The sequence below is a fragment of the Mus pahari genome, chromosome 6 (assembly GCF_900095145.1).
Source record: "Mus pahari chromosome 6, PAHARI_EIJ_v1.1, whole genome shotgun sequence".
Taxonomy (NCBI): Eukaryota; Metazoa; Chordata; class Mammalia; order Rodentia; family Muridae; genus Mus; species Mus pahari.
In genome coordinates, this window is record NC_034595.1 from 59366795 (window position 1) to 59393864 (window position 27070).

General features: G+C 40.9%; 2 protein-coding genes across 3 annotated transcripts in view; one reads left to right on the top strand and one right to left on the bottom strand.

Moving 5' to 3' along the window:
- On the bottom strand, positions 1 to 13681 carry Prpf38a (pre-mRNA processing factor 38A). The gene is made up of 10 exons (XM_021200305.1): positions 13334 to 13681; positions 11681 to 11840; positions 10125 to 10246; positions 7263 to 7348; positions 5062 to 5172; positions 3283 to 3395; positions 2518 to 2544; positions 2322 to 2419; positions 1822 to 1870; positions 1 to 403 (listed from the first exon to the last, which is right to left on the bottom strand). Exons 1-10 carry the CDS (start codon positions 13461 to 13463, stop codon positions 361 to 363), a joined length of 939 nt encoding a protein of 312 aa, XP_021055964.1. The 5' UTR covers positions 13464 to 13681; the 3' UTR covers positions 1 to 360.
- Positions 13682 to 13808: 127 nt separating this feature from the next.
- Orc1 (origin recognition complex subunit 1) overlaps positions 13809 to 27070 on the top strand; it is a 30323-nt gene continuing 17061 nt past the window's right edge. For both annotated transcript variants that reach the window (XR_002380628.2, XM_021200479.1), the window contains exons 1-5: positions 13809 to 13919; positions 20115 to 20220; positions 21827 to 21951; positions 24273 to 24451; positions 26267 to 26579. Coding sequence is in view for 1 of the 2 variants with exons in the window: in XM_021200479.1 (XP_021056138.1) it covers positions 20126 to 20220; positions 21827 to 21951; positions 24273 to 24451; positions 26267 to 26579 (712 nt within the window). In the remaining variant the exon portion in view is untranslated. The remainder of the gene's footprint in view (positions 13920 to 20114; positions 20221 to 21826; positions 21952 to 24272; positions 24452 to 26266; positions 26580 to 27070) is intronic.

Genomic DNA, 27070 nt, shown 5'->3' on the forward strand with positions numbered 1-27070 from the left:
AAAATGAGAACTGCGGCAGGTTTAATTACAAATGAAAAGATCACATTTTTTTACTCAGGAAGCTCTCAAATTCCCAGGTCTTCTTGACCCTGTTAAGTATGAATAACCATAGTTGGTTAGGCCAAAACTTGATCCTGATTTGGTCAAAAACACTCTTCAAAGCTGTTGGTTATAATCCAAAGAGATACAAAACTTAGCACCTCTGTATTAAAATAAAAACAAAACCCAACAAAACGAGAAGTTGATTTTGAAAAACCCAAAATACTCATAGCTGCCTGAAGAGGAGATCTTGATATTCCACTTAAACAGATACTCTCATACCCACAGGAGGTCATTTGGACTAAAATCAAGATGAATCCATTACTCATTTCCTCTCCGGCTCTTCTTGTGGCTTTTCTTAGACCTGAAATGGGATAGATGAAAATCATTCAATTAAGGAGCAAATAAGATGACACTGAGTACAGATGACATGAACATTAGATACATTATGGTGGTTTTAGTGACATCTCCCACTTTTTCCTCCTCAGTGCTGGGATTACAGGCTTATCACCATATTCAGTGAAATTTTGCTTGTATTTGTGTATGTTGCATGATGTTGAATGTGCACGTATACTTGAGTGCATATGCAGGCTGGAAGCTGTGACATTCATGTCTTCATTTTATTTATTGAGGCAGTTGTCCAGTTGACACAACCCAGTCACCTGGGAAAAAGGAATCTCAACTGAGGACAGCATCATCCCAAGTTAGTTGTGCCTAGGCTTGTAAGAAAGCAAGACTGTAGGCAGCTCTCCTCCACAGTCCCTGCTTGAGATCCTACGGTGAGTTTCCTCAATCAAGGACTGAAATATAAGGACAAGGATTGAATCTGAAGTACAATCTGAAAGAAACCTGTTGCTCTGGGTCATGCCATTTATCCCAGCAACAGAAAACTAGAGCTTAAAATGAAACTAGTCTAGCTCACCAGTCTACCTTGAGGATCCTGGCTGCTTTCAGTGTAGGGATTCAAGGAAGCCATTCACCTGCCTGGCTTTTAAAAAGTGGTCTCTAAGGATCTGTACTTTAAAAGCACTTACTCTGCATAGCAAGTACTTTATCCCTAAAGCCACTGAGCTCCAATGAACCTTTTTTGTTTTTATTTTTCAGGCAGCCAGCTGTGAAGTTTTAAAAGTTGGTTCAGTTCCTAGCATCCACATTTGGTGGCTCACAATAACTGCAGTACCTGGGGATTTCCTACCTTTGACCTCCACTGGCATCTGCACTCACTTCAGATACATATATACAATTAAAAGTAAAAATAAATCTTAAGCTGGGTATGGTGGCACATGCCTTTAATCCCAGCAGAGGCAGACAAATCTGTATTCAAGGCCAGGCTGGTCTACAAAGGACGGCCAGGGCTGTTAAACAGAAAAACCCTGTCTCGGGCGTCGGGGTGGGGGGTGGAGTTCTAGGAATTTTCAGAGGAAAAAAAAGCCTATTTTTGTCTTGTGATAACTGCAAACACACACACACACACACACACACACACACACACACACACACACACAAGAGGTAAACATCGAATGTCTTTCTAAATCACTCTCCACTTCATTTTTTGAGACAGAGTCTCTCACTGAATTTGAAGTCCTAAGACTGGCTAGACTGGCTGGCCAGCAAGTTCAAGGGGGTCTTCTCTCTAGCACTGAAATTTCAGGTGCGCTTGGCCTTTAACACAGTTGCTACAGACTGAATTCTAGTCCTCGTGCTTTCATGACAAGTATTTTATTTACCCAATTAACTTCCCAGCCCCATACTAAATTCTTAAAATAGAGGTTTAACCCATACCTTTCAGGAGACTTTGAGTGGCTTCGATGTCTGTGACTACGGTGGTGACCTAGGGAAGAAAAGGTCAATTGAGCGTTTCAGTTCTCTCACTCTGAGCCACACCCTCACACCCCCAGTTCCCCCGTTCCTCTCCTCATTGTCCCTTTTTGGCCTATTCTGAGGGCACTACTTACTATCACATCTCTCTACACTGGGTGTTGTGGCAGGGAATGCAATAATGACATCATATATCCAGAGCATTATGGCTAATTCAACAAAACATTAATTACCTTACACTTTAACCTCTATTATACTGGTCCTTATTTGTGAAATTTGGATAAAAAACTGAAATGCCATTTCTGTATAAGGAAGCTCAGAAACGTCTAATGTGAACTTTGGAATTCCATGTCCCTCTCCTTTTCTGCTAGGTAGTAGTCCAGCTTGGCATTTCATGTTGCAGGAGTCTTAATGCTTTTAGATTTAGTTACTATGACAAGTAATAAAAGGCCCAAATACTACACCTGGGGATTTAGAGCGGGATCTGTGTCGTCTGTCTCTAGACCTGCTTCGATGGCGTCGTGGACTCTTGCTCCTATGCCTTTCTCTTCGGGGAGAGGGACTATGGAAAAAGAACAGTTAGCTCAGCACACGTTTTACAATACCACCACTTAACTTCCCCTTTCGAAACTGTCTTGTCAGAAATGATTAAGGACCTACCTTCTTCTTTTAGGGGATCTACTCCGCCTGTGGCAAAAGGAAGAGCAGGTTAGTGTACTGGATATTGAACTTTGAAAAAAATAAAACCTTTTTTTTTTTTTTTTTTAAGAGGGGGAAGTGTTGGGGACTGAACACAGTGGCAGTGGCTTCTGATTCTTACTTGTTCTATGTCTGAAATGTAGTATACTTCTAACACTGACCATGCAACTTATTTTGAGCAGAGTGATAATAGCAAATGTGCCATAAATAAATAGTGGAAAAACATTTACATGAAAGGACCAATTGGCACTTGAATTCTGTCAGAACTTAGCCAATTGAACCTGGTGGAGGATAGGAGGTACAGGGAGCTGCTCTAGCCATTCATATTATGGTCACTCTATACTATATGGGAAATACATAATCAGAAAACAGGTGAGCAAATATAACTGAACTGTATATCCAAGTCCAGCTTAATTCACTGATGACAAACTAAGTAAAGAAATGGTTTTTTTGTTTTGTTTTATGTACATAGGTTTGAGGGTGTAGGATCCCCTCAAACTCAAGTTACAGATGTGAGCTACCATCTGGGTGCAGGGGAACTGAACCCAGCTGGGTCTTCCAGAAGAGCAGCCAGTGGTCTTACATACTTAGCCATCTGTCCTAGCCCTAAGAAAAGATTTGTTTTTTGGTTTTCTGTTTGTTTGTTTTGTTTTGTCTACCAATGAGGTTTTAAGGGTGATGGTTCAGTAGTAATAGGGAAACATAAACAAAATGTTCCAGCCCTACCTTCTGGGAGAACGACTCCTGCTCCTCCTGTAGCGCAGTGCAGGTGAGCGCCTTGGCTTGTCCAAGTCTCTGTAGCTTCTTCTTCGATGGTCAGGTGATGGCACTCTTTCCAGCTTGAGAATAGATAGATGAATACTGGCTTTTATTAAAGGCAGCCACGAAGAAGATGGTTACAGACCCTTACTATTCTGTCCCGTGTATGTCTCTCAAGTGACTTAACAACAGTGATTTGACTACATAGGTTGGTAGTTCTAGTGACAAAAAAAAGAACAATATACAGTTCTCTATGACCTTTTTATTGATAACAGTATCACCTGCTTGTGACTGACTACAGTAAGAAATAATAAGGCCCATTTCCTTAGGAATGTGAAATAGATTCAAGTTCAGTACTGTTAAATGTAATGCCATGGTGGATTTTAAGCCTTAAAATAATTTCCTCTAGCTCTACCAAAAGTGTATGTAGCAGCAGGAGCTGGGCATGGTGGTGTATGCATTTCATCCCAGCTGGGGACACTGAAGCAGGTGGATCTGTTAAGGAGTTTGAGACCAATCTGGTCTATATAATTCCAGGACAGCCAGAGGTATAGAACCCATTTTGAAGACAAAAAAACAAAAAAACAAGAGAAGCAAAAGTGTAACAATACCTAGAGTATTAACTACATACAACATTTACAACTTGGAATTGTAGTAAAGATGTCAAACATGTAAGTGGAGGAAAATGAGGATAAAAAAATAATACTGCAAGGGACAGGAACAGATATTTTTCCATGTTGAGGAAAAATAATTAGATTACTGTTTTATCAATATAAAACCCAATTTGAGGTTAATTTTTTAGTTTTAGAGACAAGGTCTCACTGCAACTCTAGCTGGTCTCAAACTCACAGAGCTGTTTCTGCCTCTCTAAAGGCTTCAAAATTAAAGGCATGTGTCACCATGCCAAGCATTTCTTGTATGTCCTTCTGGTTCTTGCAGTGTTTCTTAGAATGTAATTGCAAATGCTTTAGAGCAGTTACTATAAGCACTCCCACATTTCCATCATTTTAACGGCTGCTTAAAAATCCTGTCAACAATCAACCTGACTCCTTACATACTGACAGCTGAGGTGGGTTGTTTTCAACTTTCCAGCACTACAATCATTAATTCTGACAAAATATGACTATGCAGCAGGTAACTTCTCTCCTTAAGAGTATGTTCAAGCATGACAAGTGTTTTGTCCAAGTTTTTTGATAGCTACCATTCATTTACCAATTATGTGGGAATATACCCTCCACGAACACACAACAGTCTTCAGAGAAAAGTACTGTACTCCTTAGACAAGTAATCTAACACAGCAGTAGAGAATGAGTGTACCTCAGGGATAGAATACGCATTCAGCATAAGTGACACTGGATGCAATCAATCCCTGACTCGAAGGGAGAAAAATCAGGACTATTAAGACTATACCACTATGACAGAGAAGAGGTATTCAAACCAAAGGGTTATTTGACACCAAAGCTCCTAATTTTCGTAAGAATACAGTATTCTTATTTTTTAGGCACAGGCCTGTGATCCTACTATTCCTGAGGCAGAACTGAAATGTCTTGCTAGTCTTATCCATACAATAGAGCTCTCCCTGTCCAAAAGGAACCCAAAAATAATTAATCCACAAAGAATGTAAAAAGAAAAGGTTATCATTAATTTAAAAACTAAAGCTTACAAAATAAAGGCTATTTCCTTCCTTCCTTCCTTCCTTCCTTCCTTCCTTCCTTCCCAGACTTACTACTTTCATACATGCCTTACCTTCTCATCTTCCTCCTCCTCTTCCTCACTAGACTCCACATCATCCATGTCCTCTTCTAGGGCACTAACTCGAGGCTCCAGTTGCTCAGCTTCTTCCAGCACATACCGTTTCTACAGGGAACACAGTCAAAGTCAGCAGTCATTACCATTTCTTCCCTAGCCTGATCCTAACACTGAGCTTCTGGGGTGGATAGAAAAGCTTTGCAACCACAGCTCTGGTGTGATATTAATACACCTGGAAGCCATATGCCCCCACCTTTAAAGATTTATTTATTTATTTATTTATTTATTTATTTATTTATTTATGTAAGTACATCGTAGCTGTCTTCAGACATTCCAGAAGTCACCATGTGGTTGCTGGGATTTGAACTCAGGACCTTCGGAAGAGCAGTCGGTGCTCTTAACCGATGAGCCATCTCTCCGGCCCCTCCATATGCTTTTTAAAGGTCCCCTACAAACATAAACAGATTTCTGAAGGGAACAGTTCATTTTCAATTGTTTCTATTTCCTGTGGTCTTATACCGTAAGGTCAATACATTGTCAATTTTTGTGTCATCAAAAATGTTACCTTCAGGGCTGAAGAGATGATTCGGCTATTAAGAAAACTTGCTGCACTTGGAAAGGACCTGAGTTCAGCTCCCAGTACCCACGTGGTGGCTCACTAGTTCCAAAGGATCAAATGCTCTCCTCTGGCATTCTCTGGCGGAAGGTGAAAGCTGATTGTCCTCTGGCCCCTATATGCCCTGGCACATTAACACACCCCCAGCATTAATAATGATTAATAAAAATAACATGAAAAATAAATGTTTTAATTTTATAAAGGCAAATTTGCTCTATTGTGTGTGTGACACAAGTACATGAGTCTGCAAATACATATGCCAGCTTACCTATGCCAGAATAGGGCCTCAGTGTCTTCTGTTGCTTTCCACTTTACTTCAGTGAGACAAGGCTTTACCTGAGCAGGAAGCTTGCCATTTTGGCTATACTATCTGGCCAGCAAGTTCTAATATCTGTCTGTTTCTGCCTGCCAAGCTAGGGTTATAGATACTTAGCAGCCATGCTTTTTTACATGGGTGCTTGGGGACTTGAATTCAGGTCCTTATGTTTATATATCAAGCACGCTTAACTACGGAACCATTTCCCTGGCGCTGGGAGTCTTTTGTTTATGTTTTGTTTTGTTGTTGTTTGGAGGATTTTTTGGTGGTGGGGGCTTATTGTTTGTTTTTAAGATGGTCTCACCATGAAGGCTTAGTTGTCCTAGAACTAGAGCAGGTTCCAAGTGCTGGGACTAAAGTCCTGCACCACAATGCCTGACACAAGAAAACTTTCAGTAAGGTTGTTAGTTCTTTCACTATTTTACAGTTTTATCTGTGAGTGTGGTACATGTGAGGTCACAGGACAGTCAGGACGTCATTTCTTGCCTCCTTTTGGTTTGATGCAGGTCTTGTTCACTGCTGTGGATGCTAGGTTAACTGACTGTAAGCTTCTGGCACTTATCCTTTCTGTCTTCCACCGGCCAGCAGTGGCCTGCTTGCAATTCTGCTGCAAGCACCAGCTCTGTGTGGGTTCTGAGGATGTGAACTCAGGGCATCAGGCAAGTGTTTTACCCACTAAGCCATTTTCTTAGGCCTAAAGGTTCTCCTTTTTTTGTTGCTTCATGAACAGTCATCACTTTGGGTTTGAAGCAAGATGATAAATAAAACGTTTAAGGGATTGAGTATTTCTTTCTCATTCTGAGTGATCTTTTTTCTTTCTTTTTTTTTTTTTAAAAGATTTATTTATTTATTATATGTAAGTACACTGTAGTTGTCTTCAGACACTCCAGAAGAGGGCGTCAGATCTTGTTACAGATGGTTATGAGCCACCATGTGGTTGTTGGGATTTGAACTCCGGACCTTTGGGAGAGCAGTCGGGTGCTCTTACACACTGAGCCATCTCACCAGCCCATGATCTTTTTTCTGTTTCATAGCCTAGCTTACCAATTTGAAAAAACAATACTCCAGGTATAATATTTGGGATAAGACATCCTTTCCTCTATTGATTTTCAAAGCCTACCCATGAAACATTACCTGCTTCTATTTCATTCCCTATCCTCTGTAAATTTTGGTATAAGGACTTACTAAGACAACTCTTAAAGCTTCAGTGTTTTAGTAGGTTTTCGTGTTTATGAGGGGAAGTAAAAGGTGACCTTTGTCTCATACCTGTAGCCGGGGCAGAATGATATCACAGACTCTCTCACTGTGCAGTAGTTCATAAATGAACTCATCTACATGCATTAGTACAAACTCTGGAAGAGAAAAATGATTAGATTAAGCAACCTGGAAATGACTTAGTTACCCAAAGAATAAAAGAATCATGAAATTTTATATGAAGCTCCCTACACGCCCCACCTCTTTCCTTCCTGCCTTTCTTTTGGAGACAAGAACTGAAAGTAGGGCCTTGTGCTTGCCTAGCTAGTGCTTAATCCCCAACCTTACCTTACCACTGGGCTAAATCTCCAACCTTGTGCCTTACCCCTTTAAAAATGTTTAATTCGTCGGGCGTGGTGGTGCACGCCTTTAATCCCAGCACTCGGGAGGCAGAGGCAGGCGGATTTCTGAGTTCGAGGCCAGCCTGGTCTACAGAGTGACTTCCAGGACAGCCAGGACTATACAGAGAAACCCTGTCTCGAAAAACCAAAAATAAAATAAAATAAAATAAAATAAAAATAAATAAAGAATGTTTAATTACATTTATTATTTACATATGCCATGCCCATGCACAAGCTTTTGCCACAGAATATATATAGAGGTCAGAGGAAAACTTTCCAGAATTTATCCTCTTCAACCATATGGGTCTCAGCCTCGACAGGAGGTATCAGTCCAGGCAAGCCTCTTTAGAAAGAGACTAAGAGATGAATGAGGGGTCTAGAGAATTGGCTCAGTGGTTAAGAGTGCTGACTGCTCTTCTGAAGCTCCTGATTTCAATTCCCAGCAACCACATGGTGGCTATCAACCATCCGTAATGAGATCTGACACCCTCTTCTGGGGTGTCTGAAGACAGCACAGTGTACTTAGATATAGTAATAAATAAATGTTTAGGCTGGAGTGAGCAGGGCTGACCGGAGCGAGCAATCTTCATTCCCAGCAACCACATGATGGCTCACAACCATCAGTACAGCTACAGTGTACTCATATACATACAATAAATAAAATAAATCTTTAAAAAAAAATGAGGGGGCTGGTGAGATGGCTCAGTGGGTAAGAGCACCCGACTGCTCTTCCAAAGGTCCGGAGTTCAAATCCCAGCAACCACATGGTGGCTCATAACTATCCGTAACAAGATCTGACGCCCTCTTCTGGAGTGTCTGAAGACAGCTACAGTGTACTTACATATAATAAATAAATAAATCTTTAAAAAATAAAAATAAAAAAAAAAGAGAGATGAATGAGGCTGTTCCAGGTAGCAGAAGCCAAAAAACAGGAGACACAAACATAAAAGTAGACACAATTGGTCTTGAATTATGCCATATAATCTTGACTAGATTAGATAACTGAAGAATTATCACTCAAGTTAATTTTAATAAGTCACTTAATAGTAACTTCTCACACTAACACATAATGTCCCCAAATGTACTATATTTCTCTTTTAGGAGCCTGAGGTGAGATAGCTCAGTAGGTCAACGCACTTGCTACACATGCCTGATGATAGGAGTTTGAGTCCTAGAACTCACAATAGGAAAAACAAAACAAACCCCAATAACTCTCAGATAGCACATATGTACTTATAGTCACAATCACAATATAGACAAAATATTAAAACAAAAATATTTACTTTTTTATAACATAAAACAACAATTTTTTAGAATCTCCATGGTAATATTAACTTAGTTGTATGGCTCAAGTGATTTTGCATACCTCTTATCACCCTACTTAAAGAAAGTGTAATTAAGTCTAGTAGTGAGTGGCAGGAATACTGCTCAACATATTGTCATGCACAGGACTACCACAGAACATCTTAGATACCACAGTTATATCCAGCTGTTCACCATGTTGCTTCTAGTTCGTGACATAACACCTGGCATATTACCAACTCTCAATATATATATTTCAGTGAAGAAATAAATTAATAAAGGTTTAAAGTATAATACAGATGGAGAATTCCGAAGGAGTATTTGAGGTTTCTGGATAGAGATGCTCAACTGACAGTTTATACAACCATTCTAAAATCTAAAATGCCCTGAAATCTGCAATACTTTCGTTTTAAGCCATTTTTGAATAGGAGGATATTTAACTCACACTAAATTGTTAATCTTTTATATCCCAAAGAAGATAGGTGTCTCTCCACTGGAGAGTCTATGATTATATTACTAGAAATCCGTCCTTAGCACAGGTGTATCTCCGAGGACAAGGCCAGTATCTCAGTGGCAGAGTACTCACCTCACAGGCATGGTGCCCTCCCTAGGTTCAATTCTCCAATACTATTCCCTCCCAGACATGCATGGTAGTGCACTCCTGTAAGTCCCATATTTGAGAGGTAGAGGCCAAAGAATCAGAAGTTTGAAGTCATTCTCAGCTACAGTACAGAGAGTTGCATGTCCTCAAAACAAAACAAAGATGCAGCTACAAAAGATAGAAACATCTGCTTGGATATGCTTAGTGTTCTTCAGTGGAGTCCCTACATGAGTAACGTAGGTCCACTTAGTCTACAGAGTACAGCATAGCATGGAAACAATCCTAGAGAGGCAGCCTGCAGGGGAAAGAATGGGAAGCTGTAGGATTAGGAAACTAACCTTGGGCAGGCTAAAGCAGGTTTTATAAAGAAACCATTTTGAAGCTTCTACATCTTGTGGATGGAGCATATGTGGAAAATATATCTGACTTAAGTCAGTACATGAAATGCAGCAGGAAAGGAAGGCAGTCATGTTCCCAAGGGGTTAAGGGCAACCAAGGCTAATGCTTCCATTGAGGGACACAGAAAATTTGATGGAAAACAGTGATAATGCACATGGAAAGGAACATTCAGTGCATGTGAAAACGAGTAGATAGGCTGAGGAATAACAGTCTAGAGACTTGGCGTCATACCTCCATTTCGGTTCTGGCTCTTGATTTTTCTATAGTCATTGTACAAAGGCTCCAAGTACTTGTAGCAATCAATTGCAGTTCCTGTCAGCCGCATGTAAAGGGCCCCTAACATCCGGACATACCTACCAGAGAGATTACAGTGAAACAGCAGGCCATTCCAAGACTTCCTGAGTTTTATAACTGGCTTTTCTCATGACAACAGTCAGTAAAAATGTTTATTGTTTTTTTTTTTTTTTCTTGTTATCAAATAAAGCTGTAATTCTGAAGATATCGTAGAACAGATGATGGCTAAAATATGGAGACCTAATCAGCTTCCCAATCTACCAATCACTAGCTGTGAGGGCTTGGTACAGGTCGCTCAACGTTCAGGTGTACCATCTGTAAAACGTTACAGAATTAGCCTAAGATTCCAAAAAGTAACACTTATAACACACAAGATACAATATACATTTTATAATAATGCTAGAACATGTATACATAGGCACAAATGTAGGTTCTGGATAAAGGTCAAAGTCATCGAGGATAAAATTCTGATTTCATAAATTACTAACTTTAGTACCAGACATTGAACTTGTTTTCTCAACCTCTAAAATGGAGAATCTACTCCCTAATGTATTACCTTGGTGCCATAAATAAATGAAAGAAAACTGTAGTGTTATCAACAGTATGAACATGATATGTTCTTACTAAGTTAATTTCTAATTGTCTTTTTTTTTAAGTATTATCCCTCCTTTTTCATCTCATATATCCAATTCCTTACTCAAATCTCCATTTGAAATTCAGGCTTCATCATGTGAGAAGAACAGTACAGCAATGATATGCATTCTGGCAGGAATCCTAAGTGAAGTCTAGCACTCAGGAGGCAGCAGAGAACGGCCATAAATATAAAGTCGGCCAGGATTGTATCGTGAGGCAATATCTCAAAAAAACCAAACCAAACCAAACTGTCCTCTGAAGCCAGCTTTTCCTCTCCAGCTCACATTGGGGGATCAGACTCTGCCCCCTCGCATTTGTTCTGCCCTCAGGCTTGATCTCAGCCACAGATCTATGAATCACTATATATGAAGCCCTTAAAACATATTTTGTTCAGCACAGGATCAGCTAGTATACCTGCCTCCTACACCTGCCTCTGCATTCCTAGAGAATGGATAATATGAAACAGCTAATTATGTTTACCATACATTGATAGGCTTTAAATAATTAAAGAAATTCTATGGGGTCACAGTCAATAGGTACCAAAGTCTAAATAAGATCCAGATCTAACCTTTCAACTAACATCGTATGTTGTATGACTCCCACATCTGATACCTACCAACATATCACTTTGATGAGAATCTGTGTGTATGTGTATATGTATGGATATGTACAAATATTATGTGTGTATACTTATTTGTGAAGTCTGTTTGGAGGAAGGGGGAGTTATGTCTATATTACCACAACAAACAGAATACAAGTTCAAGGGCAAAAGCATGTGGAAATGAAACACATAGCAGTCAGTCCTATTAACAAAGCCAATTCTGAACCACTAAAATTTTTGTACTAGTTAACATACTCACTTGAAATCTTCATTTTTTATGAACTCAACAATAATATCCTTCTCAGGTTGAATTTGAAGCATCTTCAATGTTAAACACAAAAAAGGAGTTGGCTTTATGTTTCCACCATAGACACCACCCACGAACTTTAACTCCATGGCTTTGTCCACTACAAGTTCAGCTGAAAACAAAGTGACGTACACCTTAGATATATTAAAGGCCTGAGTTTTTCTTGGTTGGAAGGTTAAATAGCTAAAGGTTTAGTGTTCCTAAATAGTCAATAAGAATTTAATATTAAGAGAACAAGAGCTTATTAATGACAGCCTTAAAAAGGAGAAAAACAAAAAACCCTGAGCATGGTGAGGCTTGCTCTCAATCCCAGCACTCAGGAGGCAGAGGTAAGCAGATCTCTGGGTCTGAGGCAGCCTAGTCTGCAGAGTGAGTTTCAGAACAGCCAGGGCTACATCTGCCTGGAACTACAGCACTACAGAGAGAGACAGAACTCTTGTCCCAGCCTCCATAAATTGTTAAGTCCATCCAGGAAGGGTGGGACTCGTGAGCCCTCAATCTTTATACAACAAGTCATGAGAGAAAAGCCCTCTTATTACTACCAGATGCTGGTCTGGGGTGGTGTACAGCTTTAATGCCAGAACTCAGGAGATAGAGGCAGGCACATCTCTGTGAGTGCAGGGCCTTCCTGGTCTACAGAGTGAGTTCCTGGACAGCCAGGGCTACACAGAGAAACCCTATCTAAAACAAAACAAAAAAACCAAATAATCATTGTCCTGACCTCCAGCTAAGAATAATGACAACAGACAAAAGGTTAAGTGATTTACATGCTCAAGAACCACAGCCAGAGTCACACCAGGTGAATCTGAACAAAGCTATGACACCTGACAGACCTACTCTAAAGAACTTAGGAGCCAGCGAGGTGGCTCATGCCTTTAATCCTAGGGTTCAGAAGGGGAAGGCAGTTGAATCTGTGTGTTCAAGGCCAACCTCGTCTACACAGAGAGTTCCAGGCCATCCAAGGCGGCATAGTGAGACCCTGTCTCAGGGGGAAAAAACAAACAAAAACAAAAAAAGAAAACAAAACAGAAACCTAAAGGACTAGGGGAAGCAGGTCAAGAATGAAAATACTGACCCATTTAAGAACAGCAAGAATTTGATTATAGGAATAGTGACGTTCCTTGAACATCTTCAAGGCTGTATTAAAGGAGCTGTTATCCGGTCCCTGAGATAAACAATCTAGGACCCAGCAGACTTTTTTTTAAAAAAAAGGAAAAAAAAAAAAAAAAGGAATGGCTCAAAAAAACCTAAAGAACTCCTTCAGCATCAGGAAAGACCCGTCAGCCCTGCGGTGGTGGTGCATTCCTGCACTCAGGAGGCAGAGGCAGGAGTTCGATGCCAGCCTGTTCTACAAAGCGAGTCCCAGGACTGCCAGGGCTATTACAGAGTAACCCTGTCTCGGAAAACGGAAAAGAAAAAAGAAAAAAGAGAAAAAGGATCATGTCAGATTTGCCTGTGTCCTGTCTAGTACAAGTCCAGGCACAGAGCAGTTTATATGAATGGTTGACATACTCGGCCAGTATCACCCCAGAGGGTCCATCCTTCCTCACTCAGACAGAAGAAACCACCCGTAAGCCGAGACGCGGGCTGCGCGCTGTCGCTCACCTGTAAGTCCGAAACACTCTTCTTTCCAGTACTTTGATTCATAGATTCGCGTCCGGATGATCTTCTCCACCAGATACTGAGGGTTGGTGCCATGGATGCTGTGGGCATCCTTCACTGTACGGTTCGCCATTTTAGAACTCTTTCAATTCTATTTCCGTCGGCTTGCTTAATACGTCACATCCAGTATTTAAAAAAAAAAAAAAAAAAAAATGACTAACCGGAGGCTAGGGAAACATCAAGGAATCCCTTCGAACCGCGGAAAGCCACCCAGTCTGTACCGGAAGCCGTGGCGCAGAATTCTTTCGCCGGACTACGCACACCCCGCGCCAGAGAGGGCCGAAGCAAATTGGCGGAAGTACGTCATGAACCCCTGGGAGGGCGTGGCCAGATGCTCGAAACGCCAATCAGAATCAGACTGTGGGCGGGGTTTCGGTTAGTGGCGCGAAAAGTTTTTCTCCTGCGCCTTCCATTAGTCAGCTGAGAGCAGGGACGACGCGTTGCGGCGGTGGTCTCCCGCAGGAGCCCGACCTTGGCGAACGAGCGTCCCCCAGCTACCCCAGGGCCTGGTCTGCAAAGCGTCGGCGAGGTGAGTGCGGGTCGTTGTCCAGGGACTCCACACACGTGCACCCAGGGCCGTCGGTGCCGGCACCGCTCGCAAGCCCGTAAACCTCGCCTCCCCGGAGCTCCGGGAACACTTCCTGCACTGAAGGAGACCTCGGGGAAGCGGGCGGCGCCGGCCCTCGGGGGAGCCTAAGGCTTTGGCTCTCCGCGTGCACTGCTGCTGAAAAGCACTCGCAGCCTTTCCTCTGGAACCGCGCGGCGCTGGTGTTGCTCTCCGCTTCACTGGTGATTCCGCCCAAAGACAGACTTGCACTAGGTCACTTTCTGGGACTTCGGCGTCTCCTTTCCACATGGCTTGCCCTTAGGTGAGCTTTCCTCTCCAGTCACTGGAGAGAACATCCAATGGCTCGTTTTCTACTTTCTTGGGTCTAGCCTTCCTCGTAACCATTGGAGAAATTGGGAGTTCTGAGCTTTGAGCTGCGAGATTCCTGTCATGAGGTCTTTTTAGTTTTCCATAAAAGTCGAATAATCGTAACTATTTTCTACTGTAAACATTTTTGACATTTTTTTCTGTGTAGACTTGGCTGTTCTGTAACTTGCTCTGAACCAGGCTGGCCTCGAACTTAGGGACTGCCTCTGCCTCAGGCTCTAGAATTAATGGCATGCACCGCCACACCTGGCTTTTTCAGAATTAGATTGGGGAAGATGCGGAAGGGGATTCAAAACAGGGTTTCTCTCTGTAGCCCTGTTTGTACTGGAACATATTTCTGTAGACACACATTTCAGCTCCCTCTCCTGAAAAGCTCCTCCAGAACTGTTGTTGCTAATCCTCCCTGAAGACAAGTTGTTCCTCTGGCTTCAGGATGAAATTCCGGGGACAACTCAAACTTATTGGGATCCATTGTTTCAACAGTTGGCTACAGTAGGATGGACATTGGTTTATCATACTGTATTTTCTCATAGTCTGATTATCTTAGAACAGTGCTTAGCACACAGGCCTCAAATAATATTGGCTGAATAAAAAGAGATACTATTTTTCCATTTTGTGGATCGGGAAATGGGTCTGGTGGACTTGCTACTCTGTGATTGGGAAGCCTAACTTACTATAATAAGCTGCCAGAAGTAAATGCTGTCTATTTTCATAGGTAATATGATGATACATAAGGTAAGGTAGTTTATTGGTATCTGACTGTTCAGTTAACTCTTACAAAGATAACATCTCCCTTTCATTAGCAAAAATTTATTATTGAGCATCTTCTGTGAATTTACATATATTGTTCTGGGATTATTTTAAAGATTTAAGTGAGATACATGTGTCAAGAGTTTGGGCTTAACTTTTATTAAGGATCCTTTATGTTTTTGCATTGGGTGTGGTTCCTGTACTGGGTTCTGTGCATATTTCAGACTTGTGGTATCTGACATCAAGTCCTTCTGTGGATATCTCTAGAAGTCAAACTCTTCTCTTGGCCAAGCCAATCCTCCTGGCTCCCCAGTCCATTCACCATTTTGCTGATAATCAATGAGCTGATGAAGGGAGTAAGTGGGGGGGGGGGTGTGGAAGAACAATTGATTGAGCTGTGTATTAGCACTTCAGCATGCTTCTATATGAGTGTCATTACTCAGTGGAAAGTTGATGAATAATTAGGAGTTCTGAAAAGAAGTCCTAAGAACAGCAGGTAGCAGGCCTTCTGTACAGTAGGCCATCTTTTCATTTTGTGAGGAATCCTACATTTTATGTGCATGTGTTTGCCAACTTTCTGTTGCTGTGACAAAGTACTTGAAAAAAACTAAAAAGGAGGATTCTGTCTAGGGTCATGTCAGGACAAGATAAGGGTACCCCAAAGGCTTATCCCTAAGGATCTACTCCTTTTACCTAAGTCATGTATGTGTCTATATATGGAGTATGTGCCTGGTGTCTCCAGAGGACAGAAGAGGGTGTCCTATCCTTGGAACTGGAGTTAAAATGGTTGTAAGCAGCTGTGTGGGTGCTCAGGTTCTCTACAAGGGCAACAGGTCCTCTTACCATTGGGCCATCTCTCCAACCCCCGTTTCCTGGATTTTAAGAGATTTCAGAGTTTCTATCATCTCCCAAATAGCCCATCAATTTATGAACCTTTAATCCATTGAAGAGGTCAGATACTCTGAGGCAATCAGTTCCCAAAAACCTATCACATGGCAGCCCTGGCTTTATCAGGTGACCTTTGGGAAAATACAGTTCCAAGCCACAACAGTGCAAGTTTTAATAGTATGATTAATTTTGTTGTTCTGTACTAATAATGGAAACATTTTGGTTCATGTCTTTTCTTTATATGTGTGTGTGTGTGTGTGTGTGTGTGTGTGTGTGAGCTGATGGGGAAAATATATATCAGAAATATATATATATATATATATATATATATATATATNTATATCAGAAATATATATATATATATATATATATATATATATATATATATATATATATAATATATCAGAAATACATATATTTCCGATAGGTATTTGAATTACTGAGTCATAGAGTGGGCATATATCCAAGAATTGGTATGAAAGTTTTTTAGTTTCCAAAAATGACTATATAAGGGTTTTGTTTTGATTTTGAGAGAGGGTTTCAGTGTGTCACCCTGGCTGCCCTAGAACTCTATATAGACCAGGCTGGACTTGAACTCAGATTTGCCTACCTCTGTTTCCCAACATCTGAGATTGAGCACCATCATGCCTAGTGTCTTTACAACTTTAAATGCCCTTTAAACACCGTTTATCTTAAAGTTAGATTATTTGAGGATTATAGAAGCTTTGATGGAAAGTAGGAATTTGCTACAAATAAATCATTCGGTCAATAGTCCCATTTTGTTTAAATGAATACTTAGTACTACAAGTACTTGAGTCTGTGCTTTTTATTTTAGAGACATTTGTTTTCATTGTTTAAAGCTGGGGCAAGTTACAAGATTTATTTCTTACAATTGTGTATTGCATCAGCGAATAAAAGGAATATATGTTGAAAGTAAGTGTTGGGATTTTCCTTAAACATTTGTAAAGATTCAAGCACTTTCACTAATTTTTACCCAAACATTATTGAACAGTATGAATTCAATTTTATTTTTCTCCCAAGTACTGGAGATTGAACACAGAGCTGCAAGTACCACTCCTGACCCATGTTCCCAGCCCTTTCCCATGTTTTGAGATGTCCTTGAACTTAGTCTGACAGGCCTCGAAGTTGGTGATCCTCCTGCCTCAGCATCCTGGATAGATGGGATTGCGTCCCATGCCACTAGGCCTGGCTTCTTAGCTCTTTGTTTAGGTTTACCTTGTGTTTGATAAAGATTCACTTTAGTGGTAATGCCAGAGCAGTGCCCGTTAGTGACATTGGGAATGCGCTCAAATTAGACTCTACATTCATAGCACAATCATTTGCACCTGTTGGTTGGTTGGTTTGTTTCTGAGTCAAGGTCTTGCTTATGTGTAGTCCTAACTAACCTGGAATTTGCCGTGTAGACAGAGCTGGACTGGAACTCAACAGAAATGTACTTGTCTCTGCCTCCCAAGTGCGGAAGTTTTTTGGCTGTCACTCATGTATCTCTTTTCCCTGCCCAACTCCTGAGATTTTTGTCAAGCTAAACTTCAAAGTATAAAGGAGAAAGCTGGTTCTTTACAGAGAGAAGGGACCAGAGCCAGACTCCCTAATAACCCAGTGTCTTCATTTCATTATTGGAGTTTTTTAAAGCAGAGAAATTTTATGGATCAAGTGTTTCTGAACAGAATTTAAGGTACAATGCCATAGAATTTGAGGAAATCAATTTGTTTAATTTGGATTTCTACAGCTTTTATAATTCTTTTTTCCAACAAGACTTTGTTCTGATTAGTAATTCAGAGTAATGTTGGCCCTATAAGAGAAGCCTCACATTTTGATTAAAAGCTTAGTACTAATTACTTAATTCTAAGATTGGTATGGTTGATATTTTTATTAATACCAAGAGATTATAATGTCTAAATCCATTTTAGAGAGAATCATATTAGACTTTTCAGTCCTTTTCCAGTTTTCTATCACTAAAAAAATTGTGCTTTAGAGGTTTAATGTATGACTGTTTGCCAGTGTGTATATGCGTGTACCTATCATTACCTGCTTTTGAGGTTAGAAGGGAGCATGAAATCCCTTAGAAATGGAGATATAGATATTGTGAGCTTCCATGTATATAGGCGCTGGTAAGTGCTGAGCCAACTCTCAACCATATACTTTAACATCAGCATTTCTTTTCACCTATTCACAATAGTCAGATGCAAAGAAAAATATTCTGCCAGAGCAAGTGTAGTCAGCTACTGATTTTGTCTGGGTATATTTCTATGTACACGTGAGATCCATTCCTCAGGAGCTGTGACTTAGTTTTTGTTTGTTTTTAAAGATTGTGTCTTTTATTGGCCTGGAACTTGCCAAGTAGGTTAGCCTGGCTTGTCAGCAAGTCCCAGAGAGTTCCCTGCAGTAGGATAACAAGAGCATCCCACCGTGTCTATAGTTTTTTCATGTACTTTCTGAGAAATAAACTTAGGTCCTTGTCCTTATATGACACTTTACTAACTGAGCTAGGTCTTTATTCTGTAAAATGATTATTATGTTAATATAGATTCATAAAATTAGTACAGGTGTAGCAATTCCTTAATCAACTAGTTCCCAAATAACCACACTGAAAGACTAAGACTTACTAAAATTGCCTTGAGCCAAAAAATACTGAGCAGTTCTTCCATTCTGAACCTCCAAGCTAGCTAGGTTTCCTCCCAGACAATATTCACATATTACTTGCATTTTTTATTTTTTGTCCTTTTTTTGTTCCAGTTCTCTTGTTGCTTCCTTGACCTCTCCTTATGGGTTGCTCCTTCCTGCCTTCCTTTTCTCTTATTCTACTCCTCCTAGAATTGGAAGTTCCACTCTATCCTTTAAAGCTCTGTATTGGCTCATTGACTTTCATTGGCAATGTAGAATGAATGAGGAGCAATATTTATAAGAACTTGAGATAGGAGCTTCTGAGAATAAACATAACAAAACTATGTCCAGACTGAAACCAGATAATGGGATAGAGAAATCAGCATTTAAAATAATACAAATAGATTTTACCCTGTGTACAAAAATATATTGCCGATCTGAGTAGAATGACACATTTGATAAAGCTCATCACCACTCCCTCAAGTGTTGCTTTTATAGATTTATGCCACTATCCCCAACCCCTAATTGGAGTCCATGTTATCAGTGTCTACTGATTACTCAATATATTCAGCTCAAAAATCCTTACAAAGATCTTCTCCCTGAATCACAAGACATGACTCTAACATCCAGTCGTTCCTTTAGGCTCTTTGCAGCATTAGTTGTTCTTTGACCTGGTCCACAGGTGAGTCAACGGGGGTCTGCAAGAGAGAGTGGGGTTGTGGGGCAAGAGACGTGAAGAATGAAGACAACACAGGCTATCTGCTCAAGTTTCTTTTATTGAAAGGCAACTATGGGTGTATGTATACACTCTAGGGAGTGCAGCTGGAGACACTTAACCACAGATCTGGCTGCAGAGATGATAAGAGTCACTTTCTGCTAAGAGTTGCTTCCAACTGTTCTTTATTACACTACATTTTACCCTAGCTGAAGAGATGTCACTTGGACATTTGTTCATAATTGTGCTTTGTTTGTAGTGTTTCTTTCTCTCTCTCTCTCTCTCTCTCTCTCTCTCTGGGTGTGGGTGTGGGTGTGGGTGTGGTTTTCTTGGTGTAGCCCCTGGCTATCCTGGAACACTGTAGACCAGACTGGCCTCAAATTCACAGAAGTCCACCTGCCTCCCCCTCCCAAGTGCTGGGATTAAAGGTGTGTACATAGTAAGACCTTGTAGGCATTTATAATTTATTTTCTTTATATATTGAGCTCTATATAAAATATACTAAATCACCTGTAATTGATTTCTAACAAGATTGACTTTTTCAGTGTTATTGAGCTAGGCACGGTGGCACATGCCTTTAATCCCAACACTTAGGAGGTAGAAGCAGGAGGATCCTTTAATGAGTTGGAGACCAGCCTGATCTACATAGTGAGTTCCAGGATAGCCTGAGCTGTGTAAAGAGTCACTGTTTTGAAGAACAAACAAATGGATAAAAAAAAAATGTTATCGGTTTAAATGTTTGGTAGTGGGGCAGAGGTATTAAGGGGAGAATGCTGAACTCCGTTAAGACGGGAACTGACTGTATCTTATAGCCCATCAGACCATGCCATCCTACCTCACAAGACAGAAGACCAGACTAGCTTTCTCATGGGTTGGCAGGCCATTGCCGAATCGAAAACAGCTCCACCACACGTACAAGTAAGTAGTGAAGCTCTTTGGTTGGACTGCAAAATGTAGCCTCTCAGGCTAAACTGTTAATAGTTTGTATTTAGACTGATCTATTCACTGTGGGTTGAGGTTTGAGGGACAATAGATAGATACGATAGTTGTTAAGATGTTTTTGTGATGCAAAAACATCTGTTGTGGCTTGTAAGTAAAATCTGATGTATACCATAATGTCGTCTACTTAGGGTGAATTTGAAACTTATAAGATAAAAAGAGAGGTTGGCACTGTGTCCTTCCGAACCTTGTGCTTGTATGTGTGGGTATATGTATGAGGTGTGTGTGCTCACTGGAGGGCCAAAGCTGATGAAAATTGAGTGCTGCCTTGATTGCCCTCTACTTGTTTATTGCACTATTTTAATCCTTTGAGAATTTCATTCTGTGTTCTGTTCCTTCATTGTCCTCCCCATTCCTCCCATCACCACTCTCCTATCTCATCCCTTTCTACCCAACTTTGAGATTTCTTTCCTTTTTTTTCCCTTACCAGATGACTTAAATTTGTATTGTGTGGCTCGTTTTGAGTGGGCCTGCCCCGTAGGGATCAGTTTATTAAAGAAAACTGACTCTCCCTCTCCTAGCTATCAAATGACAATAGCTACTGAGCTTCTGGTAGGGTTTTGTGCCCTTCTCTCTGTGCTAGGATTTTTGTCTGGCTGGAGCTTGTAAAAGTCTTGAGCATGCTGTCACAATTGCCTTGAGTTCGTATGTGCACCTGCCCTGTTGTGTCTGGAAAACACTTTTTTCTTGATGTTATTATCAACCACCTCTAGCCCTTAGAATCTTCTTGTCTATCCCCTCTTCCATGAAGATCCCTGATCCTTATGGAGGCCCTATACTCTTGTCTGTTGGTGCAGGTTCCTTTTGCTGAGCCCAGAGCTCGGCTGTCTGGGGGATTCCTTGTTTTGCTTCCCAAATGCTGGACTCTCTCTCGGTGGCTGCCACCCTTACCTGGCTTTTTATGTGAGTGCTGGGACACTGAACTCTAGTCCTTGTGCTTGCTTGCACAGCAAGTGCTTCATCCACTGAGCCAGCTCCTCACTCCTTAGCAGTTTTGATATTAGCCAGTTTTCCAGCCCCTTGAAGGAAGCCTTTCTTGTTCTTTCTGGGGTAGTTAAGTATAGGAAGGCATCTAAATTAATCATTTATGCTAAAAACAGTTCATTGAACCCATCTTGTGTACTTTCACTGGGTACATTGTTTTCCTAGTAAGATAAGTGGAGAGCTAAGAGAAACCATTTAGATGAATTTCTAGTGTAAGAACATCTTTGAACTTGAGAAATGGCTCAGTGGTTGTGAGCGCTGGCTGATCTTTCAGACAATTCAGGTTTGAATCTCCCACATATATTATGACTCAACTTTCTGTAAACTTGAGTTCTGGGGAATTCAGGCCTTCATGGGCACTACACATGCATGTGGTGCATAGGCAAACATTCAAGCAAGAACTCATCACATGAAATAAGAATTCAGTCTCAAAGAATTTAGGAGGGAGCAGGACAGGCATGTCCTTTAAAAGAATGTTGTTTGTAGTATCATATTTTAAAAATCTTTTCCCACTTTAATTACCATGTTTGTTACTTTCTAGAGAAATTTGTATGAAAATCAGTGATGGTTCTGAGATTCACATCAAGGTCGGACAGTTTGTATTGATTCGGGGGGAAGATACTAAAAAGCCCTATGTTGCTAAACTGATCGAGTTCTTTCAAAATGGTGAGTTTGGGCCTGACATGGGAGCCTTATCTTATGGGGCACGATTGCAAAGTGTGCATGAGGGGAGACCACTGAGTTCTCTATTCATAGGCACTTGCAGAACACCATGGACTATGAGGTGGCTCACGTCAGCTTTGGCTGTTCCTTTCTCTGACTAGAATTTAGGCTTTCCACTGTTCTTGAGTACAGCATTTGGGGTAGGAATTTTGAAAGAGATTAGGAAAACTGGTGATTTATACTACTAGGTATGTGTTTTTTAATATGAGGAAGTTTCTATGAAAATTTTCCAGTATGAGAGGAAGCAAATTGCATTAGAAAGGTGTAACAATTCCTGTTGAGACAGAAGAAAAAAAAACGCTTTTGATGTATAACTCATAGGGACTTTTGCACAAAGTTTGACATGCTAGAAAAAATGGTGCTCTTCACTAGAGGCTAGGTAGGTTCAGATTCAGGATCTGCCTGTTGAGTGAGACGGTACTCACTGCTGCTTCCTGGTGTCTGGGAAGGTAGGAACAGGCCAGAACTCCAGAGAGAAGAGCAAGAAGCAAGAGGGCTACACAGAGAAACCTCCTCTCAAAAAGCAACAACAACAAAAGAAGCAAGAGAGCAACTTAAAGCTGTATAAAGCCATTTCTCCCTAGGGATACAGTTGCCAGAGTCCTGTGGAGGTTCATATGCCTAACCGGGACAAGAAAGAACAGTAAATAGACTTTTACTTAACGCAGATGTGGGGGAGGAATGTTTGACAGCATGAAGAGAAACTATCAAGCTATTATCTACTAGAGAGGAAGCACAGCAGAAGTGTGAGCTTGGTCTAAGACTTAAGAGCCCTTGTGTAGAACTTCAATTGATGACTTAGTATCGCTACAGAGTTAAGGATGGAGGCCCATGATCACACTGTTGAGAATATATCCTTTTGGTTTTGGAATGTTATCACAGTGGTAAGTTATAAAAGTAAAGCTGTGTTTCCAGAAGTCATCATGGTAGTTATTGGGTGCCGTCTCACAAGGATGTTAATTTTGTCTTTACATTTATTTATCTCCTTTAGTGTGTGTGTGTGTGTGTGTGTGTGTGTGTGTGTGTGTGTGTGTGTACAAGTTCGTTATAGTCTGCATGAGAGAAATCAGGATGCTTGTGGGAGTTGTTTCTCCCCTTCCCGTGTGGGTTCCAGGGATTAAACCTAGGTTGTCAGGGTTGGCTCCAGGTACCCTTACTTGTTAAATCTTCTTAGTAGCCCAGTATTTTTTGAGATTTAAGTCTCATGTACCCCAAGCTGAACTCTATTCCTTTAAGTTGTGATGTTCCTGCCCTTGTTTACCAAGTGCTGGTGTTCTAAGTATAAACTACCATACCTAACTGGTGGTCTTCTTAATAATCATTAACTTGTAAAGATTTTTTCATTAATATTATAAGCAGTTATGGTAACTTATAACTTTTTTTCTTTTTTTTTTAAAATTATTTTTTTTATGCATTACACTGTCGATGTCTCCAGACACACCAGAAGAGGACACTGGATCCCATTACAGGTGGTTGTGAGCCATCATGTGGTTGCTGGGAATTGAACTCAGGACCTCTAGAAGAGCAGCCAGTGCTCTTTACCACTGAGCCATCTCTCCAGCCCTAGTAACTTGTTTTCCATCCCTTTGAAAATTCCATTGTGTACTGATAAACATTATAAAGGAGTAGAGCATGGGGCTGGAAAGAGGGCTCAGTACCTGAAAATACTTACTACACATTTAGGGGACCCAGGGTTAGTTCCTAGTACCCGTGTCTACAACTCCAGTTCCAGAGGAGCTGATTCCCTTTTTAGCTTCCACGGATACTGCATATACATTATGCTCATACATGTATTCAGACAAAACACTCATACATACCAAATAAAAATAAAATCTTTTTTTTATAAAACATGGAGCAACTCCAGGCCTGTGGCACATGCCTTTAATCCCGGCACTCTGGAGGCAGAGACGGGTGGATCTCTGTGAGTTTGAGGCCAGCCTGATCTACAAAGCCAGTTCTAGGACAGCCTGGACTATATAACCCTGCCACTAAAAGCCAAAAATAAAGAAAAGTGGAGCAACATAAAAAGTGTTTGTGGAGTCATTTTGCTGCTGATTGGTCTTTTGATCATTGACAAATAATAATATTAGGTCCTTGAAACTTGGTTTCTTACCCTATAAGGAGATAGATAGGTATAGTACATGTTTTGTAGAATTTATCAGGAGTAAATATATCTACTGTGTAGTGTTTGGCACATAGGCAATATTCAGTGATATATTGTTTGCCTTACTATTTAATCTTCCCTTTCTATCCGATCCCCCTAGGATCTGAAGTTCCTCCCAAGAAATGTGCACGAGTACAATGGTTTGTCCGATTCGTTGAGATTCCTACCTCTAAAAGGCACTTGTTAGGCCGGAGGCCTCCTGCACAGGAGATATTCTGGTATGACTGTTCTGACTGTGATAACAACATTTATGTGGAGACCATCATTGGCCCTGTTCAGGTTCGTGCCTTAAATCCTGCTTCTATCTTTAGCGCCCACACTGCGTGGCTTCAGAAATATTACTAGTTCTAATTTGAATTCTGTTCTGATCATCTCTGTTTGGCTGCTTGCTCCAGCACACAGATACTGACAACATAGAACATATGCTATGGGCTTTCTAGAGGAAGCAACATTGGGATTATGACCGGAAAGAAGAGCAGGAATTAGAAAACATGCCTTAGTGAGAAATGATATAAGCACAGAGCATTGTAAGGCTGAGTATATAATGAGGACTTCACATTGAATAACTCAGTACAGAGAGTGCTGATTGCTAAAGGCAAACCTCTGTACAAGATTTTTTGATTCAGTAGGTGAACTGTTGAGTCTTCATATCCCAATAGCAGGATAATGCACTCTTGTGAGGTTTGTCTTTGGTTGGAGAATTGGTTTAACAATTGGCCACAGAGACTGGTCTGACCTGGCTATAGAAATCTATTTCGTGGTCAAACGAGTGAAGGCAAGAAAGGTAGATGCAGACATTGAAGCATATAGATTTGAAAGGTGTGCTGTTTAGCTTTTGTCAACTTGACATAAAGAGAGATGTTTGGAAATACCTTCAACAAATCGGTCTGTAAGCAAGTCTCTGGGGCATTTTATTAATGACTAATGTGAAGGGCCCAGCCCACTGAGTATGCTACTTTCTGGGTCATAAAAACAAAAAGCAAGGGCAGAAAACAGCATTCATTTTTCCTTGATCTCTGCTTAAGTTCCTGTCTCCAGTTTCCTCAGTGATGGACTTTTACCATGACTGCAAGCTGTAAGGTGAAATAACCCTTTTCCTCCACCGGTTAGTTTTGGTCAGGGTTTCTCATAGCAACAGAAGGTAGCTACAACAGAAGGGCAGAGGAGAACGGTGTTTAAGGAACACAGAGAGTTATAAGCAGGACTGTCATTAAAGCCAGCCTCTGCTAGTGTGCAAGGCCATTTAGGGAACACCAAGCAACAAGTGAGGTAGAGTTTGATCTTAGAAGGCAATGAACAGTTTAAGAGGCAGGAAGGTGGTGGCTCGTGCCTTTAATCCCAGCACTTGGGAAGCAAAGGCAGGTAGATCTCAGAGTTCTAAGTCAGCCTGGTCTACAGGATAGCCAGAGGTCTCAAAACCAAACAGAAGGGGTAAGGGGAGAGAGGAGAAGAAGAGAAGAATTTAAGTCATTTGATCTGGAGCTGTGTGGGATCACCGTTAACTGTTTATCGTGTTGAGCCATTTTGGGGAGTTTGACCTAGATTAATAGATTGGGGGGGGGTGGCAAGCAAGGAATGGGCTAATATGTGCTTGACGATAGCAAGAATGAAGAAGAGAAGCCAGGCAGGGTGAGGTTATAGTCCAGTTTAGTAAACCATCTGCCTAGCTGGGTTCAATACACAGCTGTGGGTGTACACGCCTAGAATTCCAATACTCAAGAAGTAGAGTTAGAATCAGAAGTTACAGGAGACCCTGTCTCATAGTAAAGCTTATGAGATAGAAAAAAGAATAATTTGCTGGGCATGGTGGTCCACAGGAGGGAGGCACTGGCATTTCTCTGAGTTTGAGGCAGGCCAGGGCTACATAGAAAGACGCTGTCTCAAAATCAAAATAGGAATAATTTACATTTCATCAAAATCCTTGAACTATTCATGGCTTTTTTAAATGCTCAGTTTGTCAATCAGTGTGCTGTACAGTGTCTGTCTCATTTCATATAAAGATGGGAGGTTAAATAGGCTTCACTGCAGCCATGATAGTCTTTCTTGGCTGTGTAGTCTTCACATTTTCTTGTTCGTCTCACTCCCAAAATTCAGGTAGTTGCATTAGCCCCAGAAGAGGTGATCCCTGTGAATCAGAAAAGTGAGGAGACACTGTTTGTGAAGCTATCCTGGAATAAAAAGGACTTTGCACCACTGCCACCAGAAGTGCTTGCAGCATTAAAGGAACAAGAAGATAGTCCTGAGTGCCAAAAACCCTTAAAAGCCAAGATTAAGAATGTAAAAAGCCCTGCCTGGAACAGGACAGAACAAGAGGTCAAAGGGATCAAATCAAGTCATTCCACTTCCAAATCTCACCAGACTCCTAATACTGTCACCCCCAGTGCAAAGAAGTCGCTGGAACTCGATGGTAAGTGGGGTTGTAAAATAGTTTTACCTCAGTGTGCTTATGCCCCTTTATAAGAAACCAGTTCTTCCTCCCCAGAGCCTGCTGCCTGGTGATATGTTTGCTGCCTCTATAATTGGCTTTTTCTGGGATGTCATTGTTGGAATCACAATGTGGCCTTTTGTCTGTCTCTTAGTTTCATCCATTGGGGAGTCATCCCTATTATCACCCTATTGGTGATTTCCTTTTTATGCAATGCTCCATTGTAACAATAACTATATAGTCTTAATAGAAGACATACGGATTTTTCTAGCTTTTTATGATTGTGAATAGAGCCACCCTAATTAATGTTTCACACTGACACTTGATGCCTCTTTAAGCTCTGTGTGTGTCTGTCTAATGCCATATATATACTCAAAATGGCTCCTCTATGCTTTTTGGTTTTTTTTTTTTTTTTTTTTTTTTCAGTTTTTTATTAGATATTTTCTTCATTTATGTCCCAGGAGTCCCCTATC